General features: G+C 27.5%; 2 protein-coding genes across 3 annotated transcripts in view; one reads left to right on the forward strand and one right to left on the reverse strand.

The window, feature by feature from the left end:
* The window catches only part of dock1 (dedicator of cytokinesis 1), a 302,275-nt gene that overhangs the window by 132,983 nt on the left and 150,017 nt on the right, over window positions 1–19,275 (forward strand). The window lies entirely within an intron of this gene.
* Window positions 1–19,275, reverse strand: part of LOC127173765 (inhibitory synaptic factor 2A) — a 48,850-nt gene that overhangs the window by 4,206 nt on the left and 25,369 nt on the right. Inside the window, exon 3 of the mRNA XM_051123712.1 lies at window positions 15,367–15,438. Within this exon, the coding sequence (XP_050979669.1) occupies window positions 15,367–15,438 (72 nt within the window). The remainder of the gene's footprint in view (window positions 1–15,366; window positions 15,439–19,275) is intronic.

A 19,275-nucleotide genomic window follows, 5' to 3' on the forward strand; every position in this document is an offset into this window, starting at 1 on the left:
TAATTAAAATTGAATTAATTAAATATATATACTGTTTCATTAAATAGATTGTTTTTTTTTTTTTAATTACTAATTAATTCATTAAAAATGTAAAATTGGCCGTTAATTTCAAATTGTATATTTAGTAAACAATTATAATAAATTCTATAATGCATTTTTTTCAGTAAATAATGTTTAATAAATTAAATCAGCATGTCAACAAAATATATTATGTATTTAAAATATAATAAATATTACATTTATGTATTTTTTCATGTATATATTTTCCAAATCAAATGATAGCTTCTTAAAAAAAAAAAAATAAATGTACAAAAAATGACTATGCAGTGTATTTTGTATTTATTTTGTATGTATTTGTAATGTTTTTTTTTTTTATTTATTCTCATGTTCTTTATCATTTATTATATTTTTTCTAACAATTAAATCAGCATGTCAACAAAATATAATATTATTTAATAAAAATGTAATTACAATTAAACAATGATACAAATATAAAAATCTAATAATATATATATTTTTTTTTTCAGTAGATATCTGTATTTTAATACATTTAAATCAGCATGTCAACAAAATCATGAATGTTTCTAAGCCATATTTACGCATTTAATAAATGTATTTTGATATATATTTTATTACGCATTTAATAATTAAATGAATTTTTTAATCATATTTAATAAACTCTCTCTCTCTTTCTCTCTCTCTCTCTCTCTCTCTCTCTCTCTCTCTATATATATATATATGTAAATATATATGTATTAATGATATTATTATATTATTTATTAAATATTATATTGTCTTATTATTATTATTATTATTATTATTATTATTATTATTATTATTATTAATTAATTTATTCATTTATTTTCAGTAAATTTTTGTATTTTTAAAACATTTAAATAAGCACATCTACAAAATCAGCACAAATTTCTGCTAATGTTTTTGTTTCTAATCCATACTTACACATTTACTTAGACTGATGTTCTGTGATTTATCTATTTTTCTTGGAACTGACACTCAATCATATTGTGAAAAAGATCATTTCTAGAAGAAGAATTAAACCCATTTTCTGCTCCATAAGCTCTTCATATTTCCATTTAATGACAGCAGTAATTTCATTCTCTAAATTGACGTGCGGTTCTTTTTCTGCCGAGGCTTGACGTACGTTTCGACGCTCACGATTTCTAGCTTTCGAATTACAAATCAATGTTTAATATTTCTCTCAGAATCAATACGGTTCTCCGCAATATAAACCAAAGCATCATTAGAGAGGAACGCAGTGAAGTGGCTGTCCAAAGAACGTCAATATTTCATTTGCATTAGCGAGCCGAGCGCCGCGTGAGCCAAACGTGGCGTCGTTTTGGTCTGACAGGCCTAGATTTCGCTCTCTGCGACGTTTGCGTGGTTTATTTCACTGATCGTTCGCCGCGTCTCCTGCTCTCCACCCACGACTGTTGTCAAGTGCGAGACTCCTGACGCTTTTCTCTGTTTCTGAGCCGCTAATTAGAAACTGAAAGGCATTGATAAAGGCCGCATATCCCCGCTCGTTGCCCCTGCGCTGTTCTTTAATGTGGCGTAGGCTTTCCTTCCCTTCATCCCTGAGGATGAGGAGTGGTTTGATCTGGCTCTGCTCCTCCTGTTTAAGCTCATTAACGTCGGAGGTCTTCTCATCCCGTTCTTATCTCGCCGTTTACACAGGAAACGCATCGCTGCGGCGGTTAAGTGCTCGCCTTGGCCTGATGTTCATCACATCAGAACTGATGTTTGCGTGCGTGTCTGAAAGGTAATGAAATCAGAAAATACTGGAGAAACTTGCCACCCACATCTCCAGCTCAGTTTCCAGTGTCTCGTCTGTTTTCGTGTGGATCTCTGGATGAGTTAAAAAGTCTCAGTCTCCTTTTTTTTTTTTTTTTTTTTTTTTTGACCCACTTTCAACTTTTTTTGGTTGTTTAGAAAAAATGTAAAGATCTACAAGAAGTGTACTGTTGTTTAAATATCTTCCACTTATCACATTATGCATTGAGTTTGAAAAGGGTCGGTTTGAGTGCATGAACCTTCCCACTATTTTTTTTTTTTTTTTTTTAATAATTTATATTTTATTTGTCCATTTAGGTCACCGTATTTGGCTTTATTTTACAACTCTTCCTATTGACTTGCGCATTTGAGCGCAAGGTGTTTTAATGGTTAAAGTTTAGTCACAAAATGTTCAAACTGTCTGTTTTAAAGAATCAAAAGCATGTTTAAGATGTTTTAGTAGTAGTTTAGTAGCAGAAGGTATCTGTAAATAAGTTCAAACTGAGTATGTCAGTGAACCCAAATATGTAGCAGTTCATTTGTCATCATAAATATATTTTAGATGAATATGGCTGCATATTGGTTTATGCATGAATAAATAAAATAATAAATAAGTAAATATTTTTATATATATTTTTTATTTTACTTTTTTTAACTTTAATTTTTATTTTAGTTTTTATATTTGAATTTTTATTTTATTTTTTTATATTTTTTATATTTTATATAAAATGTGATTTATTTCATTTAATTTTACTTGATTTTTTTTTTTTTTTTTTTATTTCATTTCATTTCATTATTTTATTTTATTTTATAAATTTTATTTCCATTGCCCATCATTGGGGCCTCTTGTAAATTTGTGATTTATTTTATTTTAGTTTATTTTATTTTTTTTTATTTTATTTTATTTTATTTCCATTGCCCATCATTGGGGCCTCTTGTAAATTTGTGATTTATTTTATTTTAGTTTAATATTTTATTATATTTTATTTTATTTTATTTTATTTTATTTTTTATTTTAATTTTGGTTTTTATTTTATTTTATTTTATTAGTTTAGTTTAGTTTAGTTTAGTTTTCCATTGCCCATCCTTGGTGCCTCTTGCGAATTTGTGAATTATATTTTTTTTTATTTAATTTGCTTAATGAAAAAACAAAACTCTAAAAATGACTTTGTATACAATAATTTCTGTATTTCAGTAAGTAAATTTATTTAACAGTTCAATCATAAATATTTTTATTTTATTTTATTTTTTTGCATTGCATTGCCCACCCTTGGTGCCTCTTTGTGCCTTTTAGTAGCTTTTTTTGTTTAGCTGTGAAAGTTTGTTAGCTTAATTAGTTGGCTTGAGTCTGGCGAGATTTGGAAGGATTTGTAAACGTGTTGTGTTTGTGTCAGTGTGCGACTCTGGCACGGACGCGTTTCCTTTCCGAAGCCAGAGACAACAGACTGACACCCCAGTGAACGTGAATGTGTGTCTCATTAGCAGCAGATGCCCTCTCATCACTCACACCAGAGCCGATCCGTGAGTCAACAGCGTTTGATGCCGACCACTGGGGGATTCACGCCAACTTCGTCGGCTCTGACTCCAAACGGTTTTCCGAGACGCCGTGCCGTCTGTTATGTTTGTCGCCGTTCATCCGACCGGATCCCGTGCGTCACCGACACTCGTTAGAATGGAGAGGAACACGCAAACGCACGCAGAGATGAAGAGCGCGGGTCGAGGCCTTTCGGCGGCCGGCTCGCATCTCAGCCTCATTAGCGGAGGGACGGCGAGCCCCGATAATCATCTGAGTGAGAGAACGACTCGGAAGAGCTTTAATGAAACATTCATTATTCTTTCCTTCTGTCTTTCTCTTTCTCTCAGTGCGTTGCGGTGCGATGCACTCATCACTCACCTAAACATGCTCCTTTCATTTGTTGTTGCTGCAAAACAAGACCTGGAAATGAAGACCGTCTCATTTCCTTTTTAGCATCGGTTCAGTCACTTTCATCTCTAGTTGAGGCCGGTCGTTTTACAGAGACTCAATCAAACTACTGCGTGTTTGTACTTGGGAAATACTGAGAAGCGTTTGATACTGATAGTCTAGCTGGTAATTAGTGTTTGACACAGTAAACGTCAATCGTCCTCACGCTTAGACCAGAAGGAGATTGTATGCAAGTAGGCAGAAGTTATTTATTTAAGCTATAAATAATATTTGTTTATTTATTTATTTTATTTTAACCATTGCCCAGCCTTGGTGCCTCTTGTAAATTTGTGAAGTTTTTATTTTATTTTATTCTGTTTTAGTTTAGTTTAGTTATTTTTGTATTGCCCAGCCTATGTGTCTCTTGTGAATTTGTGAATTTTATATATTCCAAAAAATATAAAATTGTTTGTTTATTTTTAACTAAATTAAATTGATTTAGTTAATAAAATGTAATTTACGCAATAAAAAAACTTGTATAGTTTGTGTAATTCAGTGAGTAAATTGTTAGCTTAATTGCATTATAATTAAATAATGTAATTTATGTAATAATTAATTAATGTAATTGAAATATAATTAAATACTGCATTTCTATGATTTGTTTACATTTATATATTTAAATAGATTATAGTTTTTTTAAATAAATTACATTACTAATCAATTAATTAAAAATATAATATAAGTATGGTTGTGCTTGTATGAATAAATAAAAAAAAAAAAAAAAAATATATATATATATATATATATATATATATATATATATATATATATATATATATATATATATATATGTAGGGTTTTTTTTATTTTATTTGAATATACATTACTTATTAATTGTTTTTATTTTTTTAATAATAATAATAATAATAATAATAATAATAATAATGATAATATGTATTTTAGTAATTAATTAATTTTAATTAGTTATTTTATTTTATTTTAACCATTACCCAGTCTTGGTGCCTCTTGTAAATTTGTGAAGTTTTTATTTTATTTTATTTTATTTTATTTTATTTTATTCTATTTTATTCTATTTTAGATTAGTTTAGTTATTTTTGCATTGCCCAGCCTATGTGTCTCTTGTAAATTTGTGAATTTTATATACCAAAAAATATAAAATAGTTTGTTTATTTTTAACTAAATGAAATTGATTTAGTTAATAAAATGTAATTTACGCAATAAAAAAAACTTGTATAGTTTGTGTAATTCAGTGAGTAAATTGTTAGCTTAATTGCATTATAATTAAATAATGTAATTTATGTAATAATTAATTAATGTAATTAAAATATAATTAAATACTGCATTTCTATGATTTGTTTACATTTATATATTTAAATAGATTATAGTTTTTTTTTAAATAAACTACATTACTAATCAATTAATTAAAAATATAATATAAGTATGGTTGTGCTTGCATGAATAAATAAAAAAAAAATAAAATAAATAAAAATATATATATATAGGGTTTTTTTTATTTTATTTGAATATACATTACTTATTAATTGTTTTTATTTTTTAATAATAATAATAATAATAATAATAATAATATAATAATAATAATTTAGTAATTAATTAATTTTAATTAGTTATTTTATTTTATTTTATTTTATTTTATTTTATTTTATTTTATTTTATTTTATTTTAACCATTACCCAGTCTTGGTGCCTCTTGTAAATTTGTGAAGTTTTTTTTTTTTTTATTTTATTTTATTTTATTTTATTTTATTTTATTTTATTCTATTTTAGATTAGTTTAGTTATTTTTGCATTGCCCAGCCTGTGTCTGTGAATTTGTGAATTTTATATATACCAAAAAATATAAAATTTATTTAGTTAATAAAATTCACACAATAAAAAAACCTGTATACCATTATAATAGTTTCTGTAATTCATTGAGTAAATTTATTTTTATGACAATTAAATCAGCCAACAAAATATATGTAATTAAAATATAATTAAATACTGCATTTCTATGATTTGTTTACATGTATATATTTAAATAGATTATAGTTTTTTTCTAATCAATTAATTAAAAAAACATGGTTGCATTTTGGTGCTTGCATTAATACATAAAAGAATACAAATATATATTTTTACCTTTTTTTGTTATTTTAATGTACATTCTTTGCTTATTAATTGTTTTTTATAATAATAATAATATTAATAATAATAGTATGTATTTATTTAGTAATTTAATAATAATATTTTGGAAGTTATTTAATTAAACTTTCTTTTTTTTTACATGTGTATACATTTACATTTATGTACTGAATTATATTGTATTGTGTAATTATTGTTTTGCTGGTTTTTTTATACAGTTTTTTTATTTACTTTTTATTTTAATATTTCATGTAATTTTTAAACTGTAATAATAATTGTATATATTTATTTTATTGTTAATAACAATTAACTTATTTATTTTATTTTATTTACAAAAATACAAGTACTTTTATTCTAAAACTTTTATTCTTATTCTAGCATGATGCTGCTGTGTTTTCCACAGTTTTGCACATTTACAATGTAAAGCTGTTATAGATTTGAAAAGCAAGATATATGAAGCTGTACTTTTTTCACGCACCACAGCTCCACTCTCTAGCTTTTTTAATATTTTTGCACCCAGGCATAGAAAAGAATAATATTCCAATCACGAAATGCTAATATTGCTGATAGTGATGTATATCCAGCAATCTTATATTCTCTCTCTCTGTTTGTAAGGCATTAATACAGCTGTCCATCATACTTTGCTTCGCTCTATCTACAGATTAAACCGTGTCTCTCGAAAGTGCGCACGCACACACACACACGCACACACACACACACACACAATGCACTCTCAATACCCGCCTGCTTCACTGTGGTATCACTGTAGTATCTATAGCAACCAGCGGCTCTGTGTAAAGCTGGAGTTTGAGCGCTAGCATGGAGAACATCATTACTCCAGCAGACAGAGAGAGAGAGGGAGAGAGATGTGCCGGTGTCTCTCCGCTGAGTGCTTAAACATCTCTGTAATGTCATCAGCTCCTCTCCTTCAGCTCTGCTCCAATGAAATTATCACTCCACTGTTGTGTGTGTGTGATAACTTTAGAGATGGTAGAGTAAGATTGTAATGTTAGCACTGATTTACAATGAAAAATCCACATTATCAGTGTCAGAATATTGTAAGTGGTTGACAGGGTGTTGCTATGATGTTCTGGGTGGTTTTAAAAATTATTCATATTGAAAAAGGTCTTAATGAGTTAGTAAAAATTACTAATATTACATGAGGTCAAATATTGCAATAATAAAAATAATACTTTTATTTTATATTTTATAATACGTGTCAAATATGTGTATCTATTTTTTTTTTTCCACTCTTTGGAGATGTCAATTATTTTCTGTAACTTTTATCTATTTAAGCCTGGAACTGTGAACATTTTTGAACTTTTTATTTATTTATTTATTTATTTATTTATTTATTTATTTTTATTTTTCCAGAAGATTTTTTTGAGAATATATAGTATTTATAAAATTTTGCCCAACAACAACAAAAATCATCTGCAAGAAATAAATTGTGAGATTTGATTAGTTATATTTTATTTGTATATATTTTTGCATAGTTGAAAATGGTTTCCTTAATTTATTCATGTTTTAAATTAGCTTTTTTTATATGTGCATTTTTTTCGTTAGATTTTCATTTCATTTTGATTTTAATAAATAATATAAAATAATATAGAAATAATAAAAATAATAAATATTTATAAATATTTATATAAAATAAAAAAAATGTGATCCCGGACCATATTTACGGTAGAAAAATTACAAAATATCTTCATGGAACATGATCTTTACTTAATATCCTAATGGTTTTTGGCCTAAAAAAATTTATAATTTTGACAATGTATTTTTGGCTATTGCTACAAATATGCTCGTGCTACTGCAGACTGGTTTTGTGTCCAAGGGTCACAAATACATTTGTTATTATTCATATTGCAATATTTAACCTCAGTATAGTCTAAGGAAACCAGAAATGTGCATTCATATTTTTTGGGAGGAAACAGAGACTGATCTCATACGTCTGGGTGAAATCACATCCAGTCAGATCCGGATTTGTATTTTGCGACTCCTTCAAGCGCTGACTATTAAGCAGTTATCTTTTACCAAATAGACCCTCGGAGATCCGTATCCCATCTGAACGGACGGCCACATTAAGAAACGCCAGTCTAGTGTGATGAAACGCGATGACATGGTTACCAGGAGAACAAAGCACAGAAGAAGTTTAGCTCGAAGCAGCTCGACTTCAGATGAATTGAATGCTGCTAAATCCGCTTTTATGGGTGCGCGTTTAACCATCACCCCAGGGAGGAAAAAAAAGAAATAAATTGAAATAGTCTGCGTGTATTTTTCATATGAATAACATTAAAGGAAAGTTCAGGGTTTAATAGATTAATAGATCAGCACAGAAAATGATTTGCACTTATCCAATAAAAAAAAAAAATGCAGGTATAGAAGGCAATAAATTTTTTATATATTCTATATATATATATATATATATATAATATAGTATTTTATTTTATTATATTTTATTATATTTTTCAGAAGATATAGTAATTACGTAGGCTTAAAAAAAGCAAAATGGGCTTACAAAAAAAGCAGGTACAGTAAGGCAATAAATTATATTTTATATATATATATATATATATATATATATATATATATATATATATATATGGAATTTTATTTTATTTATATTTTATTTTATTTTTCAGATGATATGGTAATTACGTAGGCTTACAAAAAAGCCCCCAAAAAAAAAAGGCTTACAAGAAAAAATAGATACAGTAAGGCAATAAGTTGTACTATATATGGAATTTTTATTTTATTTTATTATTTATTTATTTATTTATTTATTTTTTATTTAATTTTATTTTACTTTTCAGAAGGTATAGTAATTATGTAGGCTTACCAACAAAAACAAAACAAAACAAACAACAACAAAAAAAAGGCTTACAAAAAATCAGGTACAGTAGCGCAATAAATTGTGTTATATATGGAATTATTTTATTTTACTTTTTTAGAAGAATTAGTAATTATGTAGGCTTACAAAAAAGCATTGTAAAGAATAGTAAGATATAATCTCAAAAATCAGGAAAAAATCAATTGTGTGAGAAGAAGATGTAATTAAATTTTTATTTTATTATTTGTTAATGGATTTGATTTTAGTTTAGATTTTAGTAATTTGGTTACTTTTTTACTCTTGTCATTTTCATTATCTTTAATATGTATTTCTGCTTTGCTTTATTTTATTTATTTATTTATTTTTAATTTTTTGCAGTCAAGTAACAAAATATTTTCTTACAAATTTTAGTTTAGGCAATAGCAATTTTGGTACTGAATTTCTTTTTCTTATGTCATTTTTTTTTAATAAATAAATAAATAATTGTCATTTTTAGCATCTGAGCATAAACCTGTTTATTTCTTATTCAACATTTAAATGCTTAAATATATTAAAACAAAATTGGCTGCGTCACATTTGAGTCTTTAGACTCTCCGGACATTGCCAACATCTTAATACTGTATATGTGTGATTTTTGCAGCCAGCGATGAGTCGAAATTGTCTATGGACATCAACTTGGTGCTGCAAATGCTGTCGATTGAGCTTTACTTGTATTGATCTGGGAGTGTTCTTTAAGAATGTCAGCCAATGGAAGATCCTTCAGAGAGACTGAATTGCACGTCAGTGGAGTAATGTGGAGTAGTGTGGAGTGATGGAGGGATAATGATGCAGGAAATGAGAGGTGGAGAGAAAGTGCAGAGGGATGCAGAAGGTTAAACTGAGAAACTGAAGCCTGAAACACTGTGGCTGTCTTCCAGAAGCTGCTGTCTGCCTCCAGTATGAAGAAGTTCAGTAGACACCTGCTACAGCGGCTTTGTGATTAGAATAGACTCTCATGAGCAACCGCACACAAACCCTCTGAAATGTTTGCCATGTTTTAATCTATCTAAAATGCTGCAGTTTTAACTAAAATCCATTATTATTATTATTATTATTATTATTATTATTATTATTATTATTATTATTATTATTATTATTATTATTATTAAAAGGTATATGCAAATACTATTTTCATTTTTATTTTTATTTTTTTATATTGTATTGTATTTGTACTAATATTTAAACCTTTGTAAAATATAATAAATATTTATTTTAACGATTTTTATATATATGAGTCTTTCTAAAAGCACTTTTAATGTGTACTATTATTATTATTATTATTATTATTATTATTATTATTATTCCTTCAAATATCTAAAAATACTTAAAGCAAATTAGATTTACTTTAGGATTAATTATTTTAGGTATAAATTAATTATTTTGCAACAGTTTTAACTACAATGCATTATTATTATTATTATTATTATTATTATTATTATTATTATTATTATTATTATTATTATTATTATTAAGGTATATGTAAATACTATTTTCATTTTTAACATTTATTTCATATTTTAAATCTATTTTAGTGCTTTTATAGCAAAGTGTATGTACAGTCCTGCCTTGCCAGTTATTTTATAAGTTAATACAAATTAAAAGTTATTTACTGTTATAGAATTTATTACTTTACATTTTCTTTTTTATGTACATTTTCAGATTTCATTTTAATTTTAGTTTTTTTGTTAGCTTTTTTTTTTAAACATTTTATGTTAATATTAATATTTTATTTCAGTTTTTCTAAGGCAGCATTTCAAATTGTGGGGGTATTTTTATTTTATTTTATTTTATTTTATTTTATTTTATTTTATTGTATTTTTATTTTATTTTATCAAACGCTTTGTTTCTGTTCAATTACCAAAAACCTTTTAAAAGTAAAAAAAATTTAATTAACAACTAATAGTTAACAATACTGTTTTATGACAATTTGTAGAATTTGTTCAAAACAACACTAGTTTAAATAAATAAATAAAAAAAACAAACAAACAAACTATGCCAATTTTATTTTAAATATATTTTTTCATACTAATTATATTTAAAATCCATATTTTTTGACATCTCACTTAAAACCTACTGACATAAAATGATAATTAAGCTTTATTTGGAGTATTTCTTTTGGAGTAAATATTATTTTCTATTAAGCACATAAATATGGAAATATATTTGTAGTATACTTGGCACAAAATAGATGCATTTGCAAATGCATTCTAGTATGTATGTATGTATGTATATATGTATATATATATATATATATTTTTTTTTTTAAGTAAGTGAATACCATTGAGAACTTCTACAGCATGCACACTTACTCTGAGGAGGCCGCTCAGTAGTGTTTAGAGCACAGCCTGCTGCTGAACGACAGGCGTGGATTGATTCAGAGCTGCTGAGACTGAAGAGCAGCGATCTGAGCTCTTGCGGTTTGTGTCATGAGATTTCTCCTCCCTACCATATTATGCTAAGTAGGGCACTTTAGCTCCTTCAGACTGAACTCTATTAGCATGATTTATGTGGATGTGAAGCCATTCTGTGTGCCATCGGTGTAAACAAGACTAAGCCTACGCCGGGTAATATTTTTAAGTGCATACACACAAGACAGAGAAAACAGTGTTTAGGAAGCTACTTGTACATTTTGTTATGCTACTTTGAAACTTTGTTGAACTTTACACATTTGGCGTCGTCAAATTAGAACTGTTTTTGAGGCAAAAATATTAGTTAAATATTATAATCACTTCTAAATTATGTTAGTAATGTTAATATGAATATAGTGTAAATGAATGTACTGTAAATCAATAAATCAAAACTATAATATGAATATAATGTAATATAATATAATATAATGTAATATAATATAATATAATATAATATAATATAATATAATATAATATAATATAATATAATATAATATAATATAATAAAACAAAGTATACCATGTTTAATGTTAATATGAATATTTTATAATTTATTTATAACATTTCATATGTTTTATACATATGGAGCAAATGTTTGAATATTTAACATTTAAGGAGAATAAATTTACTTCAGGACCAAAACTAATATTATTTTAGGTATTTAATTATTTTACAACAGTTTTCACCCAAATGCATTATTATAATTAATTTTAATTATTTAAAACTATTTAAATAAGTTACAATAATAATAATAATAATAATAATAATAATTATTATTATTATTGTTATTATTATTATTATTATTATTATTATCATTATTATTATTATAAAGGTATACGTAAATCCTATTTTTTAAACATTTCATATTTTATTTTAATACTTTATTCTAATGTTTTTATAACATTAGTATTTCTTATTTTTTGTGTTGTTGTTGTTGTTGTTGTTGTTGTTGTTGTTATTATTATTATTATTATTATTATTATTATTATTATTATTATTATTATTATTATTATTATAATTATAATAAAGGTTTATTATTTATTTATATAAATTTATTTCATATTTTATTTTTATTTTTTATATTTTATTATAGTAATTTTATTATTTTTGTATTTCTTCAAATATCTTTAAAGAAAATTAAATTGAAATTAAAAATTAAAATGTTGTTGTTGTTATTGTTATTATTATCATTACTATAAACATATATGTAAATATTGTTATATTTTAAAACATTTATTTCATATTTTATTTTAATATTTTATTCTAGTATTTTTAAAACATTACTGTTTCTTCAAATATCTTAAAATAACTTAAAGCAAATTAAATTTACATGAGGACCAAAATTATTATTATTATTATTATTATTATTATTATTATAAAGGTATATGTAAATACTATTATTTTTTTAAACATCTATTTTAGATTTTGTTTTATATTTTATTGTAATGTTAAGAACTTTAGTATTTCTTCAAATATCTAAAAATACTTAAAATAAAATTTACTTGTAAAATAATAATAATAATAATTATTATTATTATTATTATTAAAATACTGTTTTTTCATATTTTCTTTTATTTATTATTATCAATATATAATATTTATTTCAATTTTATGTTAATATATTTATATAATATTGAATTGTTGTATATTCATATTACTGCAATTTGGAATTTATTATTTGTTATATGCTATTTTTCTTTCTATATATTTATAGTTTCGTCTCAAATAAAAATTGCCTATATAATCTAGCTCTGTGTATAATTATATGCATGTTATCTCAAATTAATTACTAACTAATAAACACTGCATGAAGTATCTAAAAGGTATCAGCTGACTGACATGAATGTGACTGATAGCTAATGTAATGATCCGTCAGGCGTGTTTCTTCAGGACTGCGGTTCGTGCTCTCTCCTGTCGAGTGTTTTGAGCGGGCTGCGTGTAATTAGATTGCGTTTAATCCTTCCCTTCGCTTCAAAGAGAGCTGCTAAATTTGATGTGTGTGTCTGTCGCTTGTCTTCTGCAGGGAGTCTCGTCTCCTCGCAGGAGCTCGTGTCACTTTGACGCTTTCTATCTACAGCGCTGCTTAGCTGTCCTCTGAGACGCTCCTTCTCACGTTGATTTTCTTTCGCATCAGAATCAAACTGCTCTTTTTCCAGCTTTGCATGCATGTTAAATGGCTAGTTCTCCCAAAAACAGCATAACAGGCGTCATCGGCGTCGTTCGTGTGACTCGTGTGCTTTCAGGTCTTGAGAAACCATGCAACAACCTTGCTGTCCACACACCACGCTCTCATGACGATTGCTACCTGTCAATTACCCAGAATCCCTCATGCACGCACTTCAGCTATCATCGTGCTTTAAGAGACAAAAACACTTCACCAGGCTGACCTTTACACACTCACACACGCTTTTCTGCTGCGGTTTCTTCAGGAGAATAAGTGTCTCACTTGAGTTCACTCAGCTGCTGAAATGATAGAATGACGCTCGTGTTTGTCGTTGGTGTTTGAGCGAGCGTCGAGGCTTTAAGATCTAAACGTATACCTTCAAGATCTTCAGGACAGATCCTCAGTCTGAAGTGAACTGAAACTGAAGTTCTACTCTCATGCTGTTTCAAATGATATTTGTTTTACTATTGAACATAAAGGACAAAAAAGAAGAAACTTTTTTTTTTTTTGCAATGAGTTCATATTGTGCAAATGTTTTAAACGTTGCAGTTTTAACTAAAATGCATTATTATTATTATTATTATTATTATTATTATTATTATTATTATTATTATTATTATTATTATAAAGGTGTATGTAAATACTATTTTCATTTTTTTACATTTATTTTATATTTTATTATATTTTTACAAATACTTTTAAACCTTTATAATATATAATAAATATTTATTTGAACGATTTTTAGATATTTGAGCCTTTCTTAAAGCACTTTAGATGATGATGATGATGATGATGATCATTATTGTTTTTGTATTATTATTATTATTATTATTATTATTGCTGTTATTGTTTTTGAATTAATATTATAGTTATTATTTTTATTGTTATATCTTTAAATATGTAAAAATACTTAAAGTAAATAAACTGCTTTAGGACAAAAACTAATTATTTTAGGGAGAAATTAATTATTTTGCAACAGTTTTAGCTAAAATGCATTATTATTATTATTATTATTATAAAGGTATATGTTAATACTATTTAAATTTTTTTTTAAATGTTATATTTTATTATATTTTACTAATATTTTTTAAACCTTTATAATATATAAAAAGCAATTTAAATGTGCATTATTCTTGTTGTTGTTATTATTATTATTATTATTTCTTTTAAATATCTAAAAATACTTAAAGCAAATTAAATTTACTTAAGTGCGAACGTTAATTATTTTAGATAGAATTTAATTATTTTGCAACAGTTTTAACTAGAATAATTTATTATTATTATTATTATTATTATTATCATTATTTATTTTCATTTTTAACATTTATTTAATTTTTAACTTCATTTGAAACTTCATAATATATAATAAAAATGTATTTTAAAGGATTTTTATACATTTTAAAATTTGGAAATAGGTGGTTAAAAATGCGGCACAGTTTTCTGAAAGCACTTTAAATTATTATTAATATTATTATTATTATTATTATTTCTTTAAATATCTAAAAATATTTAAAGCAATTTTCATAATATATAATGATGATATTAAGACTTAGTTTAAATGCAGTAAAAGTGCTTTTTATTTATTTTTTTAATGAATTTTTTTAATGTATCTAAATATACATAAAGCAGAACAATTTAACTTCAAAACTTCATAATAATTTAAGGTTGGTTTTTATAGCACAAAGCTGTCATATGAATTCAGAAGGCTTAGAATTGAATGCACAAGTCATATGGACTACATTTAAGATGCTTTATTATATTTGAGGATGTTTTCTTGTCCTTATTGGTTAAATGTAAAGAGCTGCAGATGTGGAGTAAGAGTAAATAATGACTAAATTGTAATATTCAGATGAACTATTCCTACATCCAGATAACATTGTGCCTGTGCTCTGTGATGAGGGTGTCCCACAAAGGTCCTTTATCGAATAGCCTACATCTTCCTGTCAGCGGTAGTATTTCCTCTCTTTATCTTGTTCATTACTCACACAATCTGTGATCAGACTGCAGTTGATCTTTATTAGCACAGCACGCTCGTGTATCTCGGGCTTTAAACAAAATACAGCGACCAACCTGTAAATAATGCATGCGCTGTTCCGACACGTGTCGCAGTTGGCCGTGTCCTGTCCGGTCCGATAGGAGAGCCTGTGAGGAGATAAAGAGAGAGAGGACGAGTCATTACACAGGCGGTTTGGCCGCTCCGCCTCCCCGTTCGCCCTGTCGTTCCTCATTATCAGCTCACGGTCAGTACGCGCGGCGGGACAGATACGTTAGCATTCCTCACGCCGGCGTTCTGCAGAGGACACGCGGGACGCCGGCTGCGTTTGTGAGTGTAATCAGAAACCGGAGAACACGGCGGCCTTCAAATCCTGGTGTTTTTGCACGGCCACGCTGCAGAATTGTCAAATCGTGCTGCTGTTGACGCTGGTTTTGTTTGCTAACGGGAGCTAAAATGTGCTGATGTATGTGGCATATAGCTGTGTTTTTGTGCGGTTTGCTGTCTATATAAGCAGCTGTCTTTTAAAAAAAGCATTCTGGCTGAAATGAAATAGCACAAGAGACTGAATTTTACAATTAATTGCAATAGTTCATGCCATCTAAGTGTAATATTCTGCTTAAATGCACAGCAAGCACAAATTTAGATTATGTTACTCATTTTAAATCAAATTAAAATGGACTAATTGATTCTATTAGGATTTCTTCAGGTTGGTAAGATTTTTTTTAATGTTTTTGATGAATAATAAATTGATAATTATCTTAATTGTATTTATTTACATTATTATTTTTCCTACAGTTTTAACCCAAATCTATTATTTTTTTAAAATGCCAATTTTTATTTATTATTATTATTATTTATTTTTATTTATTTTTTCCTAATATATTATTATTTTTAATTTTATTATATTGTTAAATATATTATTTTAAGTACTTTTACTTTTTTTCTTGAAGTTTTAATCCAAATATTATATTTTCAATTACTAATTTCATTTAGTTACTTCATTATTTTATCCTACAGTTTTAATCTAAATGTATGATTATTTTAAATACCAATTTTATATAATTAATCTAATGTATTAAATATTTATAATTATATACCTATTTTATTTATTTACTTTTTTCTTCCTACAGTCTTAATCCAAATGTATTTATTTTCAACCTACATATTTTTTTCTACAGTTTTAATCCAAATATATTATTTTCAAGTGTACATTTTTTATATATTTATTTCAGAAAACCAAATATATTTAAACCAAATATATTATAATTAAGTTTTAAGTTTTAAGCTTTAAGCTTTATATTCAGTGTGTTTTTCATTCTACCATACACTGTTTATTAAAAAACTGGCATGTACTGGTAATTTTTCTGTCAGGACAATATTAATTTTACATACATTAAAACTCAATGCAATTAATGTTTTAAAATACAGGTAAAACACAAATGAATGCAGAAAATTCCTTCATATTGATATAATACATTGTGCTTTATTTTTTATGTATTATTTTTAAAGTGTAGAACTTGTTGTTAGCTTTCATTTCAGGAGTGCACTTAAAATGTTGTCTCCTTTTGACCTTTAACCTTGTATGGAGGTTCCACAGGAACATGATTTGACATTGCCCAACGAAAAAAAATAAATGCAGCTATGTCCATTGTACATAAAGTTTGTATGTTCACACGACCCTCCGGCCTGCAGTCAACATGCAATGTGATCTGACAGGAGAGTTCATGGGTGAATTTAGACCAGTAGAGACTTATTCCTTCCTAAAATCCTCTGGGTTCGTCCGGAGGGGTGTGATATCATTTCTGCTAGAGATTTGCTGGATGTGATCATCCTCACCTAAAATAGACTGAGCTCTGGGGGAAACGGAAAGTTCATTAACTGAAGCAGAGCTCGATTTCAAAGGTTCTTCATTCGTCAGATCTTCTCGGATGTTGCCCTCTAGTTTTTGGCTTTCAGTCTTTTTTTTCAGCTGTATAACTTTGTATGTAAATATTTGATTCGAAGCGAATTATAATCAGCCCGGATGTGTGTGTAATGTTTGTTGAAGCGCAGAGCTGTGTTCCTGAATTACTTCATTGCTGTTTTGTACATCAGCAATCAGCTTCACGTCGGCGCTCTTAACAGCGTGAAAAACAAAACTGTTATTCAAATGCTGAATAAATTATACATAATACTAGAATGCATCTCATTATAGTCACTTAACTGTCACTCACTGGAGGTTTCAACTGAGCCTTGCTTGAAAGAAGTATCTTCTGCTCACCAAGGCTGCATTTATTTGCTTAAAAATACAATAAAATCAGTAAAAATGTGAAATATTATAAGAGTTTAAAATAACTGGTTTCTATTTGAATGTATGTTCAAATATAATTTATTTTTGTGATTCAAAGCTGAATTTTCAGAATCTTCAGTGTCACATAATCTTTCAGAAATCATTCCAATATGATGATTTGTTGCTCAAGAAAATTTTTTTAATTTACGTCAATGTTGAAAACAGTTGTGCTGCTTCATATTTAATAGTTGTCTTTCGCTCTGAAGCGAGTCTGTTTGTTTTGCTCTCAGTACAGTAGTCAGTGTTTACATCTGATTCCTAGTCTCTCGTATGTGTTTGTTTGTCCTGTTTACTCCCGCCAGCAGGATTGTGCTGTAGTCTCTGAGCTGAATATTTGTAACGTTAATAAATGCTAAAACAAATAGCATAAATCTCCTTTCGTCAACAAGCTTTTACTTCGGCTGTTATGTCGTGTATGTGTGGAGACGTGGGATCCGAAAATCCGAGGTTTACTTTCACTGTTGGCTGCCATTAGTAATTACCGCCTGTTGTCGCAACGATTGCTTTGCTGGCAGGAAGAAGGCGACCCGTCGACCCGTCCGGCGGGCCTGCGATGGACAGCCAATGTCAGACTGACGGCAACCCGACGGAGTGATCAATAGCTCAGATGAGGCGTGCTGTCAAATCTCTGTTTCTCGTCCTGTCGATCTGTATCTCCAGCTAAACTCTGTCCGTCTCTCATTGCTGGAATATTTCGGGTTGAATAGAAGTTAAACTCTATTGACAGCATCTTTGGCAAAATGATTTCTATTCATACTGCAGTTTGCTAAAACGAACAAAATAGTTGTTGGGCATAAAATGGTGACTAGACTTCCATGAAAACTTCCTGATTGTTTGTTTTCCAATTTGTGTTTTTGACTCTTTACTTGCATAAATAATTAGATTTTTAGCATAGATTATTTAGCACAATACTAGCAGGTTGTTCAACTTAGGGGTTAGTGGTGAAATATTATTGTCAGTGCAAAAGCAGACAGTCTGAAAGAAAGAGTAAACGAACAAAAGAAACAGATGAACAAAAAAAAAAACTAACAAAAGGCTGACTGATTAACCGAAGAGAACACAAACGAAAGAGAGAACAAACAAACAAAAGGAAAGAACAAGCAGATAAAAGTGAACAAACAGAAGAAAGAAGGAAAACACAAACAAAAGAGAACAAACGACAAATGAACTAATGAACAAGAACAAATGAAAAATGCATGAAATGACATGAAAGACAACAAACAAACAAAAGACAACAAACAAGAGAATAAATTAACATTAGAAGGAAAGAGAACAAACAAAACAAAGAACAAGTGAATGAAAGAAAGGGCAAAAGAAACAAACAAGAACAGATGAAGGAACAAGAGAACAAACAAAAGAAAGAGAAAGAAAGAAAAAGAAATCACACACAAAAGAGAAAAAAACGAGTGACAAATAACAAACAAACAAAAAAGAGAACAAATGAGAGCGAGAATGAACAAACAAAAGACAAAAAAATAACGAAAGCAAACAAACTTAACAAAATAAATAAACGAAAGGACAGACCAAAGAAATGACAAACAAAATGAAAAGCAAACAAACAAAAGAGAACAAACAAAAGAACAAGAAAAAAACAAGAGAACAAATGAACAGAAGATAATAAATAAGAGATGAACAAAAGAAAGCAAAGAGAACA

Source organism: Labeo rohita, chromosome 12 (genome assembly GCF_022985175.1).
Source record: "Labeo rohita strain BAU-BD-2019 chromosome 12, IGBB_LRoh.1.0, whole genome shotgun sequence".
Classification (NCBI taxonomy): Eukaryota; Metazoa; Chordata; class Actinopteri; order Cypriniformes; family Cyprinidae; genus Labeo; species Labeo rohita.